The 18,287-nt window shown below is 53.0% G+C and overlaps 2 protein-coding genes across 3 annotated transcripts in view; one reads left to right on the top strand and one right to left on the bottom strand.

Annotated features, from left to right (window-relative positions):
- The window catches only part of LOC125952783 (frequenin-1), a 17,602-nt gene extending 3,814 nt beyond the window's left edge, over nucleotides 1-13,788 (bottom strand). The window contains exons 1-4 of one of the 2 annotated variants that reach the window (XM_049682505.1): nucleotides 13,717-13,788; nucleotides 6,811-7,212; nucleotides 221-294; nucleotides 1-5 (exon numbers count right to left, since the gene is read on the bottom strand). The exon at nucleotides 1-5 is cut by the window's left edge and continues 85 nt beyond it. In XM_049682505.1, the coding sequence (XP_049538462.1) occupies nucleotides 1-5; nucleotides 221-294; nucleotides 6,811-6,874 (143 nt within the window). In that variant the 5' untranslated portion in view covers nucleotides 6,875-7,212; nucleotides 13,717-13,788. Of the gene's footprint in view, nucleotides 6-220; nucleotides 295-6,810; nucleotides 7,213-13,185; nucleotides 13,205-13,716 lie in introns of those variants that run through there. The other variant, XM_049682497.1, reaches the window with a different exon arrangement.
- The window catches only part of LOC125951959 (uncharacterized), a 95,934-nt gene that overhangs the window by 22,237 nt on the left and 55,410 nt on the right, over nucleotides 1-18,287 (top strand). The gene's annotated exons all lie outside the window — the stretch shown is intronic.

Raw genomic sequence — 18,287 nt, forward strand, 5'->3', positions numbered from 1 at the left:
AAACCCTGCGCCCGGTTGTGGTTGTAAGAAGCAAAATGTGTGTGTGTGTGTGAGAGAGAGAGAGAGATAAAGAGAGAGATAAAGAGAGAGAGAGAAAGAGAGAAAAAAAGAAAGATAAAGAGAGAAAGAGAGAGAAAAAGAGAGAGAGAAAGAAAGAGAAAGCAAGCAAATGGTCATTAGGTAATGATGACAATGGCAATGGCATCCGCTGACCACTTACCTGCTCTGTTAGCAAACCGTTCGGGCAATCCTTCAGGAATCCTTTATGCCACTGTCGAATCTCTTTCTCTGTAACTGCCCGTCGGTGGTAAAACAGCGGAAAATGATTAGAGCGTGTGATACGAGAAGGAGAGGGAATGGAAAGCCGGTCGATGCCTGTTCTCCGTTTGTTCGTAGTGTCCGCAGGGCACCACAGACAACGCAACGCGAGACGGGGAAAGGGGGGGATCATGCATTCGGATTTGCAGATCCGAAGGGCTCAACGACACGGCGTCGGCATGTGTCGGTGCTACCTTACACCCTCCAGTAGGTAGGTGTAGGGTTGAAGTAAAGGGGGATTAATTTGGTTTCCGCCCACGACGCCCAGGGCGTCGGACGTCTTCACCTTCGATGCTACCGATGCCCGGCATGAATGTTTAAACGCCTTGCCAGAGAGAGAGAGCCCTAAGGGGGGGGGGGGGGGGGGTGAGAGATTAAAGCTGACACACACACACACACACACACACACACACACACACACAGGAATGCCGCCAAAGTATGCCGCAACGCGAGGGCGGTAGTAGCGAGGGCAACCGGAATTTGAATTTCAATATCGAAAGCTGATGAAAGATGCATCAATATCGACACCTTTAAGCGACACCACCACCGAGCACACCTTCCGAACACCTTCGATCGATCGACTGCTTCACGGTCTGCTCGCCTGCGGTAACCCCCTACCACAGTACTTCGTCTCTGCCTCCTCCTCCTTCTGTTCGGTGTCGGAATTTTGCGGAGAACAGACGAGATCTGGGCGGCCTGGGCGTTTAAGCAACCGCAAACTGTCACAATTAGGTCTGTACAGATATAACAGGAGGTGTATAACCTTAAGTACGTTGGTTTTTTTTGCGAATAAAAACACACACTTAGAAAAGTAAAAAGTAACTAATTCAAACTATTTTCTCTCTTTCTAATGTGTAGCTACACATTTTCCCACGTCTTTTGGGTCATTTTCGTATACCATGTCGAAAAAGTTCTTCATTTTGTGACCACTCGTCAAACCATTTTCAGGCATTTTCATACGAAATGGAAATGCTGTTCGGTAAGGCGCGCGGCAAAACCAGGTAATAATAATTTCTGCAAGTAATTTCCGATAGTGCTCTGTTACCATAGCCCTCTGCAAGCATTTTATGGGGATTCAGCAGCCGATTTATTCAAATTAAAGCAAAAAAGCTGGAGCTTCCCGCATATGCTCTGTTTTCTAGCACAAAACTAGACATCCATTATCCATGGAAAAATGTATGTTTTTGCATGGGTTCGCTTATTATATGCACTGATTTACGTAAACAGGTGTCCTCACCTGTCACTCACGCAAAACAAAAAAACAGTATGACATATCGACGAAAGCTCCATTTGCTCGATACGGCCATCTATTAGGAAAAAAGCGGATTTAAGGTTATACACCTCGTAGGCGGCACTACTGGTTAGCAGTGGTAGTAGTAGTAGCAGCGGTAGCGGTTCACCACCGACCGACTACCGACTAGACACGTTGATTAAATTTTCCGGCTAACCACCCGGCCGCAAGGGTGCATGCAAATAAGCGGTTACCGCCGCTTATTCCGTTGCTGGAACCGGTGACCGGGTTCACCTCCCCCCCCCCCCCCCCTTTACGCCGGTTGTACACTCCCTGACAAAAACCCGACCTGACGACAGGAGCGTGCGCAACACTTTTGACAGCTAGCGGAAGCTGTCACTTGAACGCAAAATGAACTGAACCGTTTTTGTGGGGTGGTTGGTGGTTTGGGGGAGAGGAGGACCGTGCGCGGGGTTCTTGTTTACGCACGCCACCACGCAGCGTCTCCGTTCGCTGCCGTTGTCGGCCAAAAGTAATGCCCGAACTCGCATCCGGTGAAAGTTCTCGGGGGGACGTTCTGACTTTCCTTTCCAACTTCCCCACTTCTTTGTTGATGCCGCACTTGGTTGCTGCGGCTAACCTCAGCGCAGAAAGGGGGGCGGGGGAAGGATGGTTGTAATTAGCTGATGGGCTGTGTATGCTTTGTGTGCGCGATGGTGCGATAGAGACTTTGCCGAAGCCGTAAAAGTGGCGCCATATTACCGACGGCGACGCCGTACCGCCGGCGTAGGTACGTCGAAATGTGTCATTCTCGCTGCTGCTCAGTGCGCAGTATTTTTCTTTTCCACCGAACGGCAATAACCCGCTCCGCAACATTCCGTCCGGTGGTTTGCAGTTTTGCAACACTGCAACACCACACTCGTCGTGCGTCGTCGTCGTCGTCCACATTATTGACGTTCGCGCTCGGTTGACGCCATCTTGGCTCAGTTTTTATGAGTTTCCCCCACCGCGGTCCGGGTGTGCTTTACGAGTTCTCGTCCCGAGGAAAACGCTACGAAGTTTCCCGCGGGAAAAGTGCGCGGAATGTTTTTTGGAACGAAACTATAAAATACTCGTCGTCCCGAAAGGGAGTGCAACAGTGCCCCCGAGGAGACTGCTGGGATGGGCCTAGCACACACACACACACACAGACACACACCAGAGAAGCAACTACTTTATAGATGGGACGGGAAACCGCTTTTGCGCTGCGCTGTGGGCTTTGTGGGCGAACTTTTTAATTGTTCTTCTTCCAGCCACGCCACGCTACAGCCCTGGTTAGCCCTTTCCCCTTTTTACAACTCATCTTTCTCTCGCACTATAGTTGGTCCGTGTGTGTGTGTGACTCTTTGAGGGGGCAGGGGAGTGTTATTACTGTTATTATCGCTGTCGAGTGTCTCGCACTTATGGAAAGCACTCACTTTACGCCCTTCTCGCGAACTTCCTATCGAAGTCCCCCCCCCCCCCCCCCCTTCCTCAACCTACCTACACCCCCTCCCCTTCTTCGCCTTCGTTCCTTTATTTGGATGCTGGGGGGGAGGGTTCGCCCCAACCGAGGGATTAAATTATGCAGCGCCCGAGGTGTTGTTTGCATCGCAACCGGCCCCCTTCTTCCTTTGTTTCCTTGTTGAGTGTGTGTGTGTGTGTGTGTGTGTTGTGTGACGGAATCTCTCTCTCTTCCCCATGCCCCACCTCCTTCGCATCTCGGCTCATTTCCGGTCGGCGCCCCCCCCTTCGAGGAGTGAAAACCACTCGACGGATGCGACCGGAAACCGTTATCGATGCGGTGCTATGGGAGGGGGGATGCCTCACGACACCATCTAGAGACCACTACCAGGAAGACGAGAAGATGGAGAACAAAGGCCTCTCTCGCTAGGACAGTTCGGTGTTTTTTGGGGCGTTGGTCGCCGCGATGCTTGCGATGGAAGTGAGAGAGAGAGAGAGAGAGAGAGAGAGAGAGAGACAGAGACAGAGAGAGAGAGAGAATGGCGGGTACGAAAGTTTTGTGCTCGTGATTACGAAAAATACGAAGAAGCAATTGGCCCCGATTGGCGACGTGGCCCACAACAATCAAACGAGTCAAGCGAGAGCAATTCAACGCTAATCGGCCGCAAAACGGAGTCTGCCTATTGCTGCTGCTGGTTGCTGGCTGCTGGCTGATGAATCATACATGATGACGCTGTCGATTGGAATCGGGGTTCGAGAATTGGTGACGCGGTGACGCGATGACGCGATGACGTCACTGACAGAACAGGCTGACAGTCAGTCTGTGCTCTGCGATCGATCTCCCCCCAAAAGAAAAACGGGGGTGGAAAGGGGTTATGGTTGGTGGCCATGGGATCACCTCGGGATCCCGCGCTTCCTATTTGGTATTCGTTGATTGGATTTAGGGGATGCTTACGGGGTAGCCTCCTTTAACCTTTTGCTATTCGCGTCTGGTGTCTAAAACCGCAAAACTAGAGTAGAGGCAGAGAAGGGAGAGAGAGAGAGAGAGAGAGAGAGAGAGAGAGAGAGAGAGAGAGAGGCAGACAGAGAGAAAGTGGCGGGGTAGCAACAAGTGAATGCATCCCATAACGACGGGACAGCCACATTATGGTCCGAAAGATGGAAACCTCGGTGATGGAGCAGAGAAGGTAAGAGAACAACAACGACGACGACGACGACGGCGTGCGTCAAGTGCGTGATGACGGTCCTCATTAGCGGTCTTTGTGTCGCCAAACCAGCGCTTGTGGTGCCGCCCCCCTCGCCTCTCATCCACCTTCAGGAAGAAGAGTCAGGTTTCGGCCTATCAGGGATTTTTCTGGGCGTTCGGCGCGTTTTTTTTTTCTTATTTCTCTTTTTTTTTTATTGCTAAACTCCGACGACCAGGCGCCTTGCCACGCATGCACACACGCACAGGAACACATCACGCAAATCCCAGGGCCACCAGAAGTTATCCAAAGTTATCCGGAGACAGGAAGCACCGACAGCTGCTGCCGCTGCTGCTGCTGCTGTCGCTCGGAAGTTAGTGTCCCTGAAGTAAGGGAAGGGGGTAGCAACAGAGGCAGGATGAGCAAAGTTTCCTAGCAAAGATCGTAGCATTTCCTTCCCTCGTTTCTCTTCCCTAGTGCTGTGCTACTGTCAGTGAATCTTGAAAGCATGAAGAATGGACGTCGGAACTTCCTCCCAAAGCAGTAGCAGTAGTAGCGGCACGTAGAGCAGGGGAAGGGCCATGAAGGCCAAGAAGGCCAAAAAGGGACACGTGCGCACGACACGAAGGACATTAATGGGGGAGGAGATACTGTGGCAACCGCTACGGCTAATGTGTGGTCGATCCTTACGAGCAGAGCGTGCAGCGGTCCACGTGTACACTGTCCACGTCCACTGTGGTTATACTGTCACTGTGAGTGTGGGTGTGAAGTGAGCAAGTGAGCAAGTGAGAAGCGAGAGAAGAAGGTTAAATTAGGTCAGACGGTGGCGTGCGGTGGCGCTTGGACCGCGGTTAAACCCATTAAACGTCAAAAAAAAAACAAGGTACTGTGAGGTCCGGAGGCCGGACGTCACTCATTAATACAGAAGCCAAACGTGCGAGTAACTCACCCGACCTGTTTTTGGTATATGGCTGTGTGTGTGTGTGTGTGTGCCTGGCCCGTCGTTTGGATCTCGATCGTCCTGTTGCATGTACTTCACCATCACCACCACCACCACCACCACCGCCATCATTTGTTTCTCCTTCCTTCTTCGCTTCTGAGGCTCCATTTTTATTTTTCTTCTGCTTCTTCTTCAACAACAACTACGCGACGAACAAGTTCGCGAAGGATTCCCTTTTTGGGCCGGGCCGGGCCGGGAGGGGAACACCATGACGAACCGTGGCACCGTGCCAGGGACCGAGTTTCCACCTCACCTCCCGAGAGTGTTCTGTTCGTTTATTTTTATTCCATTCCAACAAAACCATTACAGTTCCCTCCTGGCTCCTGGCTTCTGGTCTCTCTCTCTTTCTCTCTCCCCCTCACTCTGGCACAGCATTATGGCACTGCCGAGGGCGACCTTGGCTTGGAAACTTGGAGGATTTGGACAACTTGCGCTAATGTTTACCCAATAGTCCCCTCGGACCACAAAAGGGAAAACAACAACCAAGCACCAAGGAGAAGTAGTGTAATATGGTGGTCAGGTAGGGGAGGGGGGGGGGGGAGGGTGGTGTAAGGCGTCGAAACAATTGTAAATCAAACTTCGCCAATGGCGGCGGTGCGGTGTGCGGGAGTTTATTATTGTTAGAAGTTTTTTTTCTCAGATCGAAAAGCGAATCTTAGATAGAACTGTACAACTGTAGATAGAGAGGGGGAGAGGCATGCAAACACGCAGCCCAACGAGTACCGAGTGCACCAAGTGACCCACCAACGAAGTGTGTGTGTGTGTGTGTGTGTGTGTGTGTTTGTGGAAGGGGGCCATCCACTAGTTGGCCTCCAACTTTTTCCAGCTGCTTCGTGGAAAGTTGGTGGCGCGAAAGGTCATCGGCGTCATCAGAGAGAGAGGAAGAGAGAGAGAGAGAGAGAGAGAAAGAGAGAGAGAGAGAGCAGGACGAAAGCCGCGTAGATAGTCCGCAGTAGACGCAGTTGGTCCGAAGCAAAACTTTCTTGCCCGGATTCCTGACGCCTCATCCCCTCGGCCATCTTGATGGCCAATAAGATCGCAGGATCCATGGGGTCATGGGGAAGGTGGGCATTCATACAGACACACGCACATTCACCGCTCGCACCCCCCCTGGGCAGCGCAACGCCGGACGTTCCAATGGGGGAAAAGGCGAAGCGAAGGAAATGGTCGGCTTCCTTCCTGTCCGGGGGCTTTGGGGCTTCGGTTAAAAGGCTTCTTTCTTTTTCGGAAGCGGGGGGAGAGACCCTAATCCCTGTGCTCCTGTGCGAGAGTGCTTAAAGTCAGCCCTGACAGCGCCTGAGGGTGCCTAATGCGCCCGGAATGTCAAAAGTCAAAACGGGCTACCTAGTAAACGGGAGGGATTTCCGGTTCTCGGCACTCTCGGCTTATCGCCGGTACAGGTGTTACAGGGGAGAGGGGCGCCACACACACACACACGAAGATCGCACAGACAGCATGTTTGATCTGCGTAGTGGGTTGCGCTGCGAGTTGCAAGTGCTCGGTGCTCGATGCGATGGACACAGGGACGGGACGGGAGAGCGCATCGCCGGATCGGCCGGACGTACGCACGCACGCACGCACGCACGGTTACTTACAGTAGGTAGCAGTCGTCAGCCGATCGATGGTGTCCTGTTTTAGCTTCGAGTTCTTCTTCCCCATTTTGTCCGGCTGTTCGGCTGTTGCTGCTGCTGCTGTCCGTCAATGTGCACCGCAGTAGCACTGCTAGTAGTAGTAGTGATGGTGGTAGGGAGTTCCCTGCCGCTCGTTGTGTGCGTATCAATCCGATGACGGTGCGGATAATGACACAGTTCGTTCGATTGATTCTCGGGATCGCAATGCAATGGTAGTACGCAATGCAAATACACTCACATTTATACACACACACACAGACAAACACTCACTGCAGTCTTTTTATCTCGTTATCGCTGAGGGGTGGGCGGGGAGGGGGAGCCTTGCTTTGAGGTACGCACCGCTTGCTGGTGCTGGCATTCGGGAACCTACGGTTACGGTAGAGAAGAGAAGGTAGAGAGAACGAAAGCGATGGAAAGGTAGAGAAAGAAAGCGAGAAAGAGAGAGAGAGAAAGAGAACAATAATCATAATCGAGGATTAGCGGTGATTGGATTGAGCTAGCAGCAACAGCAGCAGTAGCAGCAGCAGCAGGAGCAGGAGGTAGCCGCGTTGTGGGGAGAGAACCTTGTTGGCCCTTTCGAGGGGTTCGAGTAGTGTAAACAATGGCTGGCAGCTGAATATCCCTCTTCAGCTATAAATATCTCTCGAGAACCGAAAAGCGTGCACACATGTGTGCGTGTGTGTGTGCGTGTGTGTGTGTGTTTCGGAGTGGAGGTAAAGGATCGGATAAAGCATCCTCCGCATTATCTCGCCCTGTTTTTGCGGATCCCTTTCTTCACCCGCGGCGATCCGATGACGAGCCCGGCGTCGCCGGCGTCTTGGCGACACGACACAAGTGTGAGCGCGACCACGACCACTGCCGCTGCTGCTGCTGCTGCTGCTACTGCGATGGAGATTTACTGTCATTGGTAGGGATAATGAATACTGATTCGACCGAACGAACGAAGGGGGAGGAACGATGTAAATGGTAAAGGGGAACCGCAACGAGAAGCTGGCGAAGGGGATCCTCTCTAAAAGGAGCAGCGTGAAGCAGCGAGCAGTCGCTGCGACCAATGGAGCCAAAAACTCAGCGCTACCAACGCTACGATTTGCGATGGCCTGCTGCTGGCCTGGCGGTTGGTACGGCGACTGTCTCAGCACCATGGAGCACATTATTTACCCTGAGGCCCCATAAATTATGGGTTTGTAAAACCCCCCCCCCCCCACGGAACACGCAATACACTGAACGTAAATAGAGGAAGAGAGACAGTGTGTGTGTGTGTGTGTGCGCTGGAGAGTAATAAAATGGGAAAATAAAATGTGAAAAACATCAACAACGCGCGCCGGCTCGGCTCTATTGACTGTTTTGCAGCGCAGGAAGCGCGCCCGGCCCGTTAGGCCAGCATTACAATCGGCTCGTGACGCCTCGAGCCTCTTCGAACACTCGCTCGACACTCGCTCGAAACGCAGGCTCGATACGGTAATTAACTCGGTCGGAAAGCATTCGATGGAAAGGTGGCGCACGCGAAACCGATAAACCGACTGCAGAAACCGCCACGATGGTCATAACAGGCCGGAGCCCGGGTTAGTTACGGTAATGCTCGTATGCAGCAGCAGCAGCAGCAGTAGCAGCAGCCCTTCAGGGAGTTTCCGGATAGCCGCTCAATAGGGCACTTCATTTATTAATTCGAAAGCATCCGCGTCCCAGGGAGGGGGCCTCTCAACCGTTTCTCTTGTGCTCTCTCTCTCTCTCACACACACACACACACGCAAACACACCGGAAGAGATCATCGTTATCATAATTTGATCGTTTTTCATCGCGCTGCTCGTGCTCGCGCTGTGCGTATGAATATTGAATGAACGCTTCCCCTGCGGAAAACCCCCCATCCTCCCTGCAGGATGCTATGCTGCTGCGTGGCTGCTGCCCGTACGCACACACACACACACACACACGCGCACGCACGCTCACGCACAAACGGATGCAATCAACGGATCGTTGCGTTGCTTATTAGTGCTGAGTGCAAAAACCGGAGGCCCTGCATCTCCCGGACCCCGGAAACGTTATTTCCCTCACATATATTCGTGTGTGTGTGTGTGTGTGTGTGTGTGTGTGTGTGTGCTGAGTGTGTGCTGTGCTGTACTGTGCACAGGTGTGCACGCTTTGATGTTTTTGGCCGCTTTCTCGATAGCGAGCACGATGAACGTTCGAGATATGGATATGCTTTTCAATTATCTAATTAAACAATCCTGGGAACACGAAGGAAGGGGGGGGTAGGAGGGATGTCCTGTGGACGTTGCAATCGATGCGGATCCACCAGCACAAGACCAGCAGCAGCAGCACGCATGATGCGCAGCGCCGATGGCTTCAGCACTTGGGGCAGCTCGGCAGTTTGGCTCGAGTTAGCTTTCAAACGTCCGCATACACGTGTGCGTGCCTGTGTTCTACTTGTGTGTTGCGGTTATGCAAGCCAGTGGCACGCGTCACACGTCCCGCTGGCAGCGGGGTTTGCACAAGAGGCAACGAAAAAGGGAGAGAGAACGGGGTCCGGGACCGCGTGAATATTGAATGAACTCTAATTTCTAGTGCCCCACGCCCACGCCAGCAAATCTCACCCTTCAACACACACACACACACTCGCAACACGCACTGTTTTGGCGCCCGTTGCAGTGCGCTCTGCTTTGAATGTTTGAAAAGCGTCCGTTGAATTATTAACTTTAATGGATTTCATTCTCCCCTTCCGCCCCTTTGTTTTTCCCCTTCAAACAGGAGCCTTCTCCTGCGTGTAGCGGTGTGTGTGTGTGCTGGTGATGGTGGTTCGATCGATGGATGTCATCTCCCATGGACCGTGCCCGGTCGAAGTGATCGAACTGCGATAAAAGAATATTATATATATCAGAAACCGCTGGCCACCCAGCAAGGTCCACCAAGGTCCAGCAAGGACGCAGATCGCAACCGGGAAAACTCCAAATTAGAAAACCACCCTCACCACCACCCTAGCCACCAGCAGTAGGGGAGTGTGGGTTACTGCCTGTAATTATCATCTTCGGGGGCTGCCCAAGGCCTCTGTTTGCGTAACGCCACTGTTGTTGTTGGCTTTATGTTGTTGTTGTTGTTGGTGCTGCTGCTGCTGATATGATCGATCATCCCGGGGCCGGTTGCGCGAAACCGAAGATTCACCCCGGACCCGGCATCGGACCTCCGGTACGGGCTGAAAAGGTACCCGGGGGCCCTCGAACACGAACACACATACGCACACACACACTTGAGCAGCAGGCGCCATTTTCGGGCGCCCCGTTTGGTAGGGGAAGGAAAATATTTGGATTCAATCTATCTCTTGCCAGCCCCGGGTCCGGGGTGTTCCGTGACGGCCAGGCCATGCCAGGGGTGCCCTTGGTCAACCCCTCTCCCTCTTTCGAGGGGAAACGCTTTCCGGTTGGAGGCCACTTGGAAAAGCTTTAAGCCTCTTCCGTTCGACCGAAAGCCGACACAACGGGGCCGACAAATGGTGATGGAGGGGAGGAAGCGGACCGGGCAAGGGTCCTGGCGCTGGTGGACGTCACGGTCGCACGGTCGCGGTTTATCATTTGATTATTCGCGCGTCGCCTCGCGCTGCGTGATTAATTATCGTGCCCCAAACCATCAACCAGTCGCAACCCCGGGGGGGGACAGGGACAGGGGAATAGAACAGAAGTGGCGCAGGATATGGGTCACGGGACTCCCGAAGGTTTTCGGAAACCTCGCTTTCGGGCTTCCGGAAAAAGATGACGAAATGCGTGGGGCGTCGCGCGCGCCGAACGATTGGCGACATTTTATCGTCGAAAGAGTCTTTGGCCCACCCTGGTGGCCGTCGCTGGCATCGTCGCTCCGAAAATAGGGCCGGCACATTATGATAATGTAGCAGCAGAGCAGAGGAGGAGATTAGAGCGGGAGCACGGGGGTAGGCAGCCGATAATTATCGGTCGCGCACCGCGGTCCGCGAAGGACGCCACGGCATGCCACGTGCCTCCTGGCCCTCGGTACGGTGCTTCCGGTTCCTGCTGGGTGCTGGGCGTTTGTGGGTCGTACCCAGCCAGAGGAAATTTAGTTTAAACACACACACACAACGGGCTAGAGGGCTTATCGCGGGCCCAGCACCTGGTTGCTCCTGCATAGAGGTTAAGGATCTTCGAGAAAACCTAATTTCCACAATCGCGCCCTACTACCAATACCCTCCCACCCCCTCCACCCCCTTTTACCTTCGTTTTCTATCTCTCTTTATCTCTCTCTCTCTTTATCTCTCTCTCTCTCTCTCTCTCTCTCTCTCTCTCTCTCTCTCTCGACACTCGGCATCTGAAGCAATAACAGCAGCCCTCTCAAACATCTCGAGTAGCGTCGGCCATTCACCAAAAACCCGAGACCGAGACGGGAACGTAAAGGCCTTCCCTGGAGCGCTACGGTCGGCACGTGTGGTACGCTGGACCAGGATGACTGCCAGCCGGACTGAGGACTAGGGTGGGTGGAAGGCAACAAACAAATTGAAAAACGGGAAAATCATTACCAAGCTGGCTCCACAGCAGCGCGAAGGATAGGGAAGGGGAGAAGGGAAGGGAGGGAAGGGAGGAAGGCTGACTATCGGATGCGAAAGCGATAAGACGCGGGCCGGACCGGGACTCCGGGCTGACTGGCTGACTGGCTAGCGCTGTTCGTAACACAGAAGATTGAACAGGCAGCGTGAACCCCTTGCAGGGGATGGAGGGGAGTTCATGGAGGTTCAGGGGGTGGGGTTATGGGAAACTAATAAGAAGTACATAGAGAGAACCCGAGGTGCAGCAAAAGCAGCAGCAACACACACCTCAGGAGAGCCCTAAGGGTTGCGGGGATAAGGGTCGACCAATTTCGATATTTCGAGGCAGGGATGGAAAACCAACAACGGGGATGACGCGATGGAGAGCGAGAGAGAGGGTAGTGTTAAATAACCATGCAAGAAACCCCCCTTCTTGTCGCCTTTTCCTCGCCTTGAGCGAAACCAACCGCACCCCAAACCCACCCTGCCACCCCTATGCATGCTTAGTGCCCCCCGGATTCGCTGCTGCTGTTGCTGCTGAGTGGTTTTTCCATTTTCACGTGCGCAGCCTGTTGCATAATGTGTCGTCCCGATGCCCGATGCTGTTCCTTCTCCCTTGTTTTTTTTCTACCTAGCGCACCACCACCACCACCCCCTCCCACACCTTGGGCGCTCGAATCGTCGGTGCGTTACGTTACGTGCCCAAAAGGCTTGGGGTAGCAGCTCTTGCGGTGCACGATTGCACGACCGTTGGTCAAAATTCCGGCGGGGGGATGGAAGGCGAGCAATCAATTAAGGGGAGGGAGGTGAGTTCTGCCGAGGGGTTGCAACAACCCTGCCCCCCGTCACCAAAAAATCTCAACCAGACGCGTATTCGGGCCGTCATTACGGGCTCCCCTTTTTATCTCCTTTTCTTACTACCCTCCCTCCCTTCCTTCCTTCCTCCCTTCCTCTCACAGCAAAAAACAAAATGTGTTGAATGGACTCGTGCCGCACCAGGCGCCTCCATTCACGATTCCGCCTTCTGCCCGATTCTGAAATGAAACGGATACGCGAAGTGCCCGCTCGCTGCAACCTGCCTTATGCCTAACCTTATGTAACCGATAACCGAGCGTCACAACGCAACGCGCGGTGTCAACACACACACACGCACACACGCACGAACGCAGGCACGCACGCTCGAGGGCAGGGACACGCACACCACACTGTGTGTGTGTGTGTGTCTTCCACGCAACCCACGCAGTCGATGCCCCGCAATTCCGCAACCAACAACAGGAAACGGGGCGGAAACAAAAAAACGGAAAAGTAACCCAGCACACGTACGGGCGCACACACACACACACGCGCGCACACCGAAGTTAAGGCGCCAACACGGCCCCGAGCGCGTGTCCCTTGAGCAAAAAGGGAAAACCCAGAATTTTCCAACACATTTTAGATTCAAATAGCACAGAAGAAACAGCGCGAGAGAGAGAGAGAGAGAGAGAGAGAGAGAGAGAGAGAGATAAAAAAGAGAGCGAGAGAGAGATAGAAAGGGAGGTCCGAATCGGGATCGAGGTCCTGGATCCTGGGGGTCACTTGCTTGCTTGCGATGGTCACACCAGGTCAGAGGGTGCGTGTGTCTATGTGTGTGTGTGTGTGTGTGTGTGTGTGTTGCTAGAGGGATGAGAGTTTGGCTCTGGTGGCTGTTTGGCCACTGGCCATCGGTTGTTCCGGTTGCTGCTGCTGATGCTCGTGCTGCTGCTCGTGCTGGTTGTTGTGCAGTCAGAGGGGCTTTGATTGACAGGTGATTGAGTGGCGAGTAGTGGTGTGCCTTTACTGCTGACGCTGATGCTGCTGCTACTGCTGCTGCTGTTGGTGTGTAAACAAAGGGTTCGCTCTCGAGACTTTCGAGAGGCTGCGTTGGTCACTCGCCGGCCACGGGGTTTCGCTTGGCACACACGACAAGACAGCAAGAGAGAGAGAGAGATAGGTAGAGAGAGCGCGAGCTGAGGCCACCGGAGGCTGGCTGGCGACCACGATCCAATGGAAGCTTTGCTGGTACTGTGTGTTCGCGACGCGCGCTCGCGTCACGCGCTTTTGGCGCGGAGTTCGGAGTGTTCGCTCCCCCGTTCTGTAATGTTTGCCGGGGCCACCGGGGGGGGGGGTGGGGGGGGGGGGCCTAGTCCCTGTCCCCCAAGGGGGGTGAAGAAGAAGGGAACGGGGAAAAGGGGAAGAAGAGCTGCGGGAAGCTAAAAACCAAGCGAAGAGTCCAAGAGCCCGGGACCGCGTTCGAACCATACACCAGCTCACACGTGCACACACACACACACACACACAAGCAGACAGGTTCACATGCACTCGCACTCACACTCCAAGGCAACTCCAGCGAAACGGTACCGCGGAACAGACAACAGACTTGCGGCGTGACCGAGCGCTGTCGAGCAACTGCCATGCATGCCCGCAACTGCTGCTGCTGCTGCTGTTGCTGGAGAGCTCATCGATGAGCCACACGACACACGACGATGACGGGCATCTCCATCCCCGGCGGTGGCGAGGAGGCATTCGGGTTCCGGGGACCGCGGCCATCGTTCGGGGCGAGCGAGCCAGCTAGCCCGAGCCTGCGCATCCGACATCCGACACGGTGGCCACGTTCTCGGTCGCTTCGGGCTCTTGCTCTAGGGGACATGACACACACACGCGCGCGCATGCACGCATGCACGCGCACACGCGGAGAGACTCGGTGTGTCTGTGCACACCATGCTGGCTGGCGCTCGAAGATAGCGAGAGCGCGCTCCGAGGAGGAGCTCCTCCTCGGGGCAGGACTTTGTTTTTGTGGTGGATAGTCACCCCCAAACCAGGCGCCTCCACCGATCGTCGTCATCACCCTTCACCACCCCGGGGGGGGCTACCCTTAAGCTTTCGAGTCTCGAGCCTTTCTCACCCTCACGAGTTGCCTCCCTCCCCTCGTCACTATCAAGACATTGGTCCAAAGGGATGGGGGTGGGGGTTGGGGGTAGGAAGGACGAACGCGGATGTTACGTAACCGAGCAGCGAGCGGCCAACCAGCGAGTGTCTCGCCTTGTCGAGCTCGAGCCGGGAGCCATTGGGTCGCTGGGTCGCTGGATGCATCCCGCCGCCATCTCCCACTCCCCTCTCCCCTTCCTCTCCTTTCTTCTCTTTCCTTCCCTTCCCGAGGCGAGGAGGGTTCGCAGCGAACAGGTGTCGCTAGCGCTGGTGGGAATGCTGCTGCTGCTGCAACTGCTACTGCTGCTGCTAGCAATTGGCAATCGAGTCTGGGAACCGGGGGTCGTGACATCCCGGATCATCGCGCGCGCAGCTCCATCCCCTCTCCCCACGGGCGGGAGGGGTGAGTTGTGCTGTTGCATAAAGCAACCGCGCCACTGTTCCTACACCAAACAGCCGTCGCGCGAATGCCATTGAGATTCATAAACACGGTTCCGACCACCAGCAGCAGCCGCAGCAGCAGCGCTCCAATCTCAGGAATGTAGGCATCTCACTGTGGGGAATGGGGATGCTTTAAAAAAAAAGGGAGGTAGCGGTGGAGTGCTCGAGTGCACCCCCTCACCGTAGTTCCACCTACGCTACGTGAGACCAATGCCAACTACAACTACACAAACGCGGCACTCTTCCAGGCACCGATCACCCTCATCTACATCCCCCTTCATCCCCTCGTCGTAAAGACACCCCTTTAACAACACGCTCAAAGAGAGCGAGTGAGAGAGAGAGAGCAGAGAGAGAAGGAAAAAAAACATCGCAAACGACCTGTGGAACAAGCGGAGCGACCCACCGAGCTACGGTCCGAGGCGTCCGAGGTTCGTCCCCACCCCCGTTCATGCACCGCACCCAGTGAAGCTCGTCAGACACGTAGCCACACAAACACACACACATACGAAACACAGCACACAGTGGCCACTGCCGCAAATGGCCGCACGTACTCGGTTTTGTGGGGACGATCTGCGTGTGGCAGTGGGATTGGGGGTTTCTCCCCTTCCCCTCTCCCCCCCTTTTTTCTTCGTCTTCATTCTTGCTACCTCTACTACCGCCCCGTATGAAGCAGGTGCAGCAGCATCACACTATGCCCGGTGTTTTCGCAGTAAACGGCAACTCCACTAAGGACCATCCCCCACCCGCACCCCCCTCCTCAGCCTCTTCCGCGCCTACACGGGATTCCATTCCGGATCATGCACGTGCGCAACGTGGGGGGGATGGTGAGCGTGGGGGGGATAACGACGATGGTGACTTCACACAGTAATGGGCGGATCGGAAGTCACTGGCCACCGTCACCGGGTTGTGTCTGTGGCCCTGTTGTAGCACGGGTAACACGAGAAGCTGGAACGAGCTGCAGCCTAATCCAGTACCGTTAGCACAATACAATAGCAGAGAGAGAGAGAGAGAGAGAGAGAGAGAGAGAGAGGGAGAGAAAGAGAGAGAGAGAGAGAGAGAGAGAGAAAGAGAGAGAGAGAGAGAGAGAGAGAGAGGCCCGAACGGTGTCGCGTTTCATCTTTCGCACCGCAGTAAGCCGCGCAGTGATGCAGTAATGCAAGTCAACGTACTTTTCAGCCGACCACGCTGTGATTGTGACTGTGACTGTGGGATTTTGAGGATAGAAACTATAAGATTCCCTCCGAAAAAAAATCCTCTCCAGCCGCTTTTTGGGCGGGATCCGTTGATGATCTTATTAATCCCGCTTGTCCACTTACTATACTCAATTGTCCGCAAAAACATGTAGCCGGTAGTCGTGGAACAATTTCTACCGATAGAGCGTTACTCTGATCAACAACAAAACGATGCTTAAGGGTGCATTTCGCGGGGTGCTCATAATGCCGCACAAATACAGAGGCGTTGCGCGTGTCGGTTCCAGATTAGCCAAAGGGCCGATGGTCGAAATGGCCGGGTTTGGTTTGTGCTTTTCGCCGGCGGCAGTTTCCTCCAAACAAACAAGCTCGCATTCGCGCGGTTCGAGAATCGCTTCTGCAATTGCATAATAAATTCCGACATCCGACTTCCCCGCATTCACAATACGCGCTGACCCAATCACTTTAGGTAGATGCCTTCGAGGCTCGGAGCGCTATCCAAATAAGATCTCCGGATCGCTGGATTGGTGATTGGTACAGGCTGACTGACTGGTTGCTGCTGCTGCTGCTGCTGGCCGGCCATTATTTATTTACAAAGCAAATTGGCTAAAAAGGACTGCATTTGATTGACTATAGCGCTGCCCCAACTGCTCTTGCGTTTCCTGTGTTTTTGCTTTAGACTCGACTTTGTGTTTCGTGTTTTTGTGGCGCGCTGCCGAAGGCGCAACGCTTTCAGGAGAATGGTTTACATGTAATCTCAACACTCTCTATTAGTTTAATCGCATAAAAGATATTTTTTTATCTTTTACATTATCTCCAGCCAATTGCGCAAATAAGGTTTTATCCTCAGCATCATCGTTGAATCTTTTGTCTCCCAAAATTTCCTTTTAGAGAGCACAAGCACAAACACAAGAAAGTCTCACAAGAATCGTGAACGTTCTATCTTCATTTTTGTGATCGTAGTCTCGTTTATATTTGACTCACCCTCGTAGCTTTTTCACATAAAAGGTAGGTTAGTTATCTTCAATAATCAAATTAATGGCTTTCAGAAATACTGTACCGTGCACCGTGCAAGGTCCAATAGTAAATGAAATTATCTTTACCCATGCACGTTAACTGACAAAAAATCAATTTAAAATGATCATACAGTGTTTAAGTTCCTAAGATTAGGCTTTTAAAGCTCCAAAGTGAAGCTTTTTACCTCCAAAAGCTATGCAATATTCAGCACATACCCGATTGCTAGAAGGTATGCAACCGGGTCCATTGCATACAAGTTGCATGGTAGAGATTCCCGTTCGCCAAAGGGTATGCAATTGTGGACGCTTAATGTTTAAGCGGCTGCTAATCGACCACTAAGCGGCCACTTTGTATGAAAAGTCCAGCAATCTGGCCGCTTAGTGGCCGGTTTAGCATTAAACGGCCACATTGAAAAATGTCGATTTCGATATCGAAATTTTCCGTTCCTCGACAATATCTCGGCGTTTCCGAACGCCTAGGCGTTTTCGACGATTTTTTTCTGGTTCGTCGGTTATTTCTCCGAAACAAAACGCCTGCTGTCACCAGCCAAAAAAGCGATCGCCTCAGCGATTTCCACAGGCGATAATGAACCAAGTTCACTATCGCCTAACGATAGCGTAGTGAGATATCTCTCCAATCTATCATTTAACTGTCAAATTCCATACAAATTCTCGGCGAAAGATCTATCGCTCGTGTAGAAGCTGAAATTTTTGGTAGATTTGAGAGGGAGCGCAAGAAAATAATTGCTCGTGAAAAATTAAAGCAAATGCAAGCAAACTTTTGCTTGCAAGTAAGCGCGGTAGCTCAATAGACGCGATAGCTAGGTCAACAAGACGATGACGTTTGGATGATAGTTTTGAGAGATTTGCTCAGTTTGACTCGTAAACTTTTTGACATTTTAATTATTGGCATTAATTTTTACATTTACGCTACAGTTTTTGCGCTTCATCTGGCCACGGCTGATCGGTTTGACGCCGCTCGCCTGTCATTTTCAACTCGGAACCAAGGTACTTTAAAAAGACAGGTAGCTTTAAGCAGAACAAATCCCCGATCGTATTTTAGAAAAAACTTCAGAGTTTGACATTCACGGGATGGTGGGATGTTTACTTCGGGAACGCTCTTTTCGGAGCTGTTTTCGCTTTTCCGTGGTATTACGACAGTTAAAATTCACGAAAAGTGGCACGAAAGTTGAAGTTTATGCAAATATTCCCAAAATTTTTTCAATAGTTTCAATATGGTATCGGTCCGTAGGTTTTGCCACCCGGCCTAGAACAAGAGCTAGCTAGCGTTCCTGGACCGTGCTCACTCGCTGTAAAACACAACTCGG

The sequence above is a fragment of the Anopheles darlingi genome, chromosome X (genome assembly GCF_943734745.1).
Source record: "Anopheles darlingi chromosome X, idAnoDarlMG_H_01, whole genome shotgun sequence".
Taxonomy (NCBI): domain Eukaryota; kingdom Metazoa; phylum Arthropoda; class Insecta; order Diptera; family Culicidae; genus Anopheles; species Anopheles darlingi.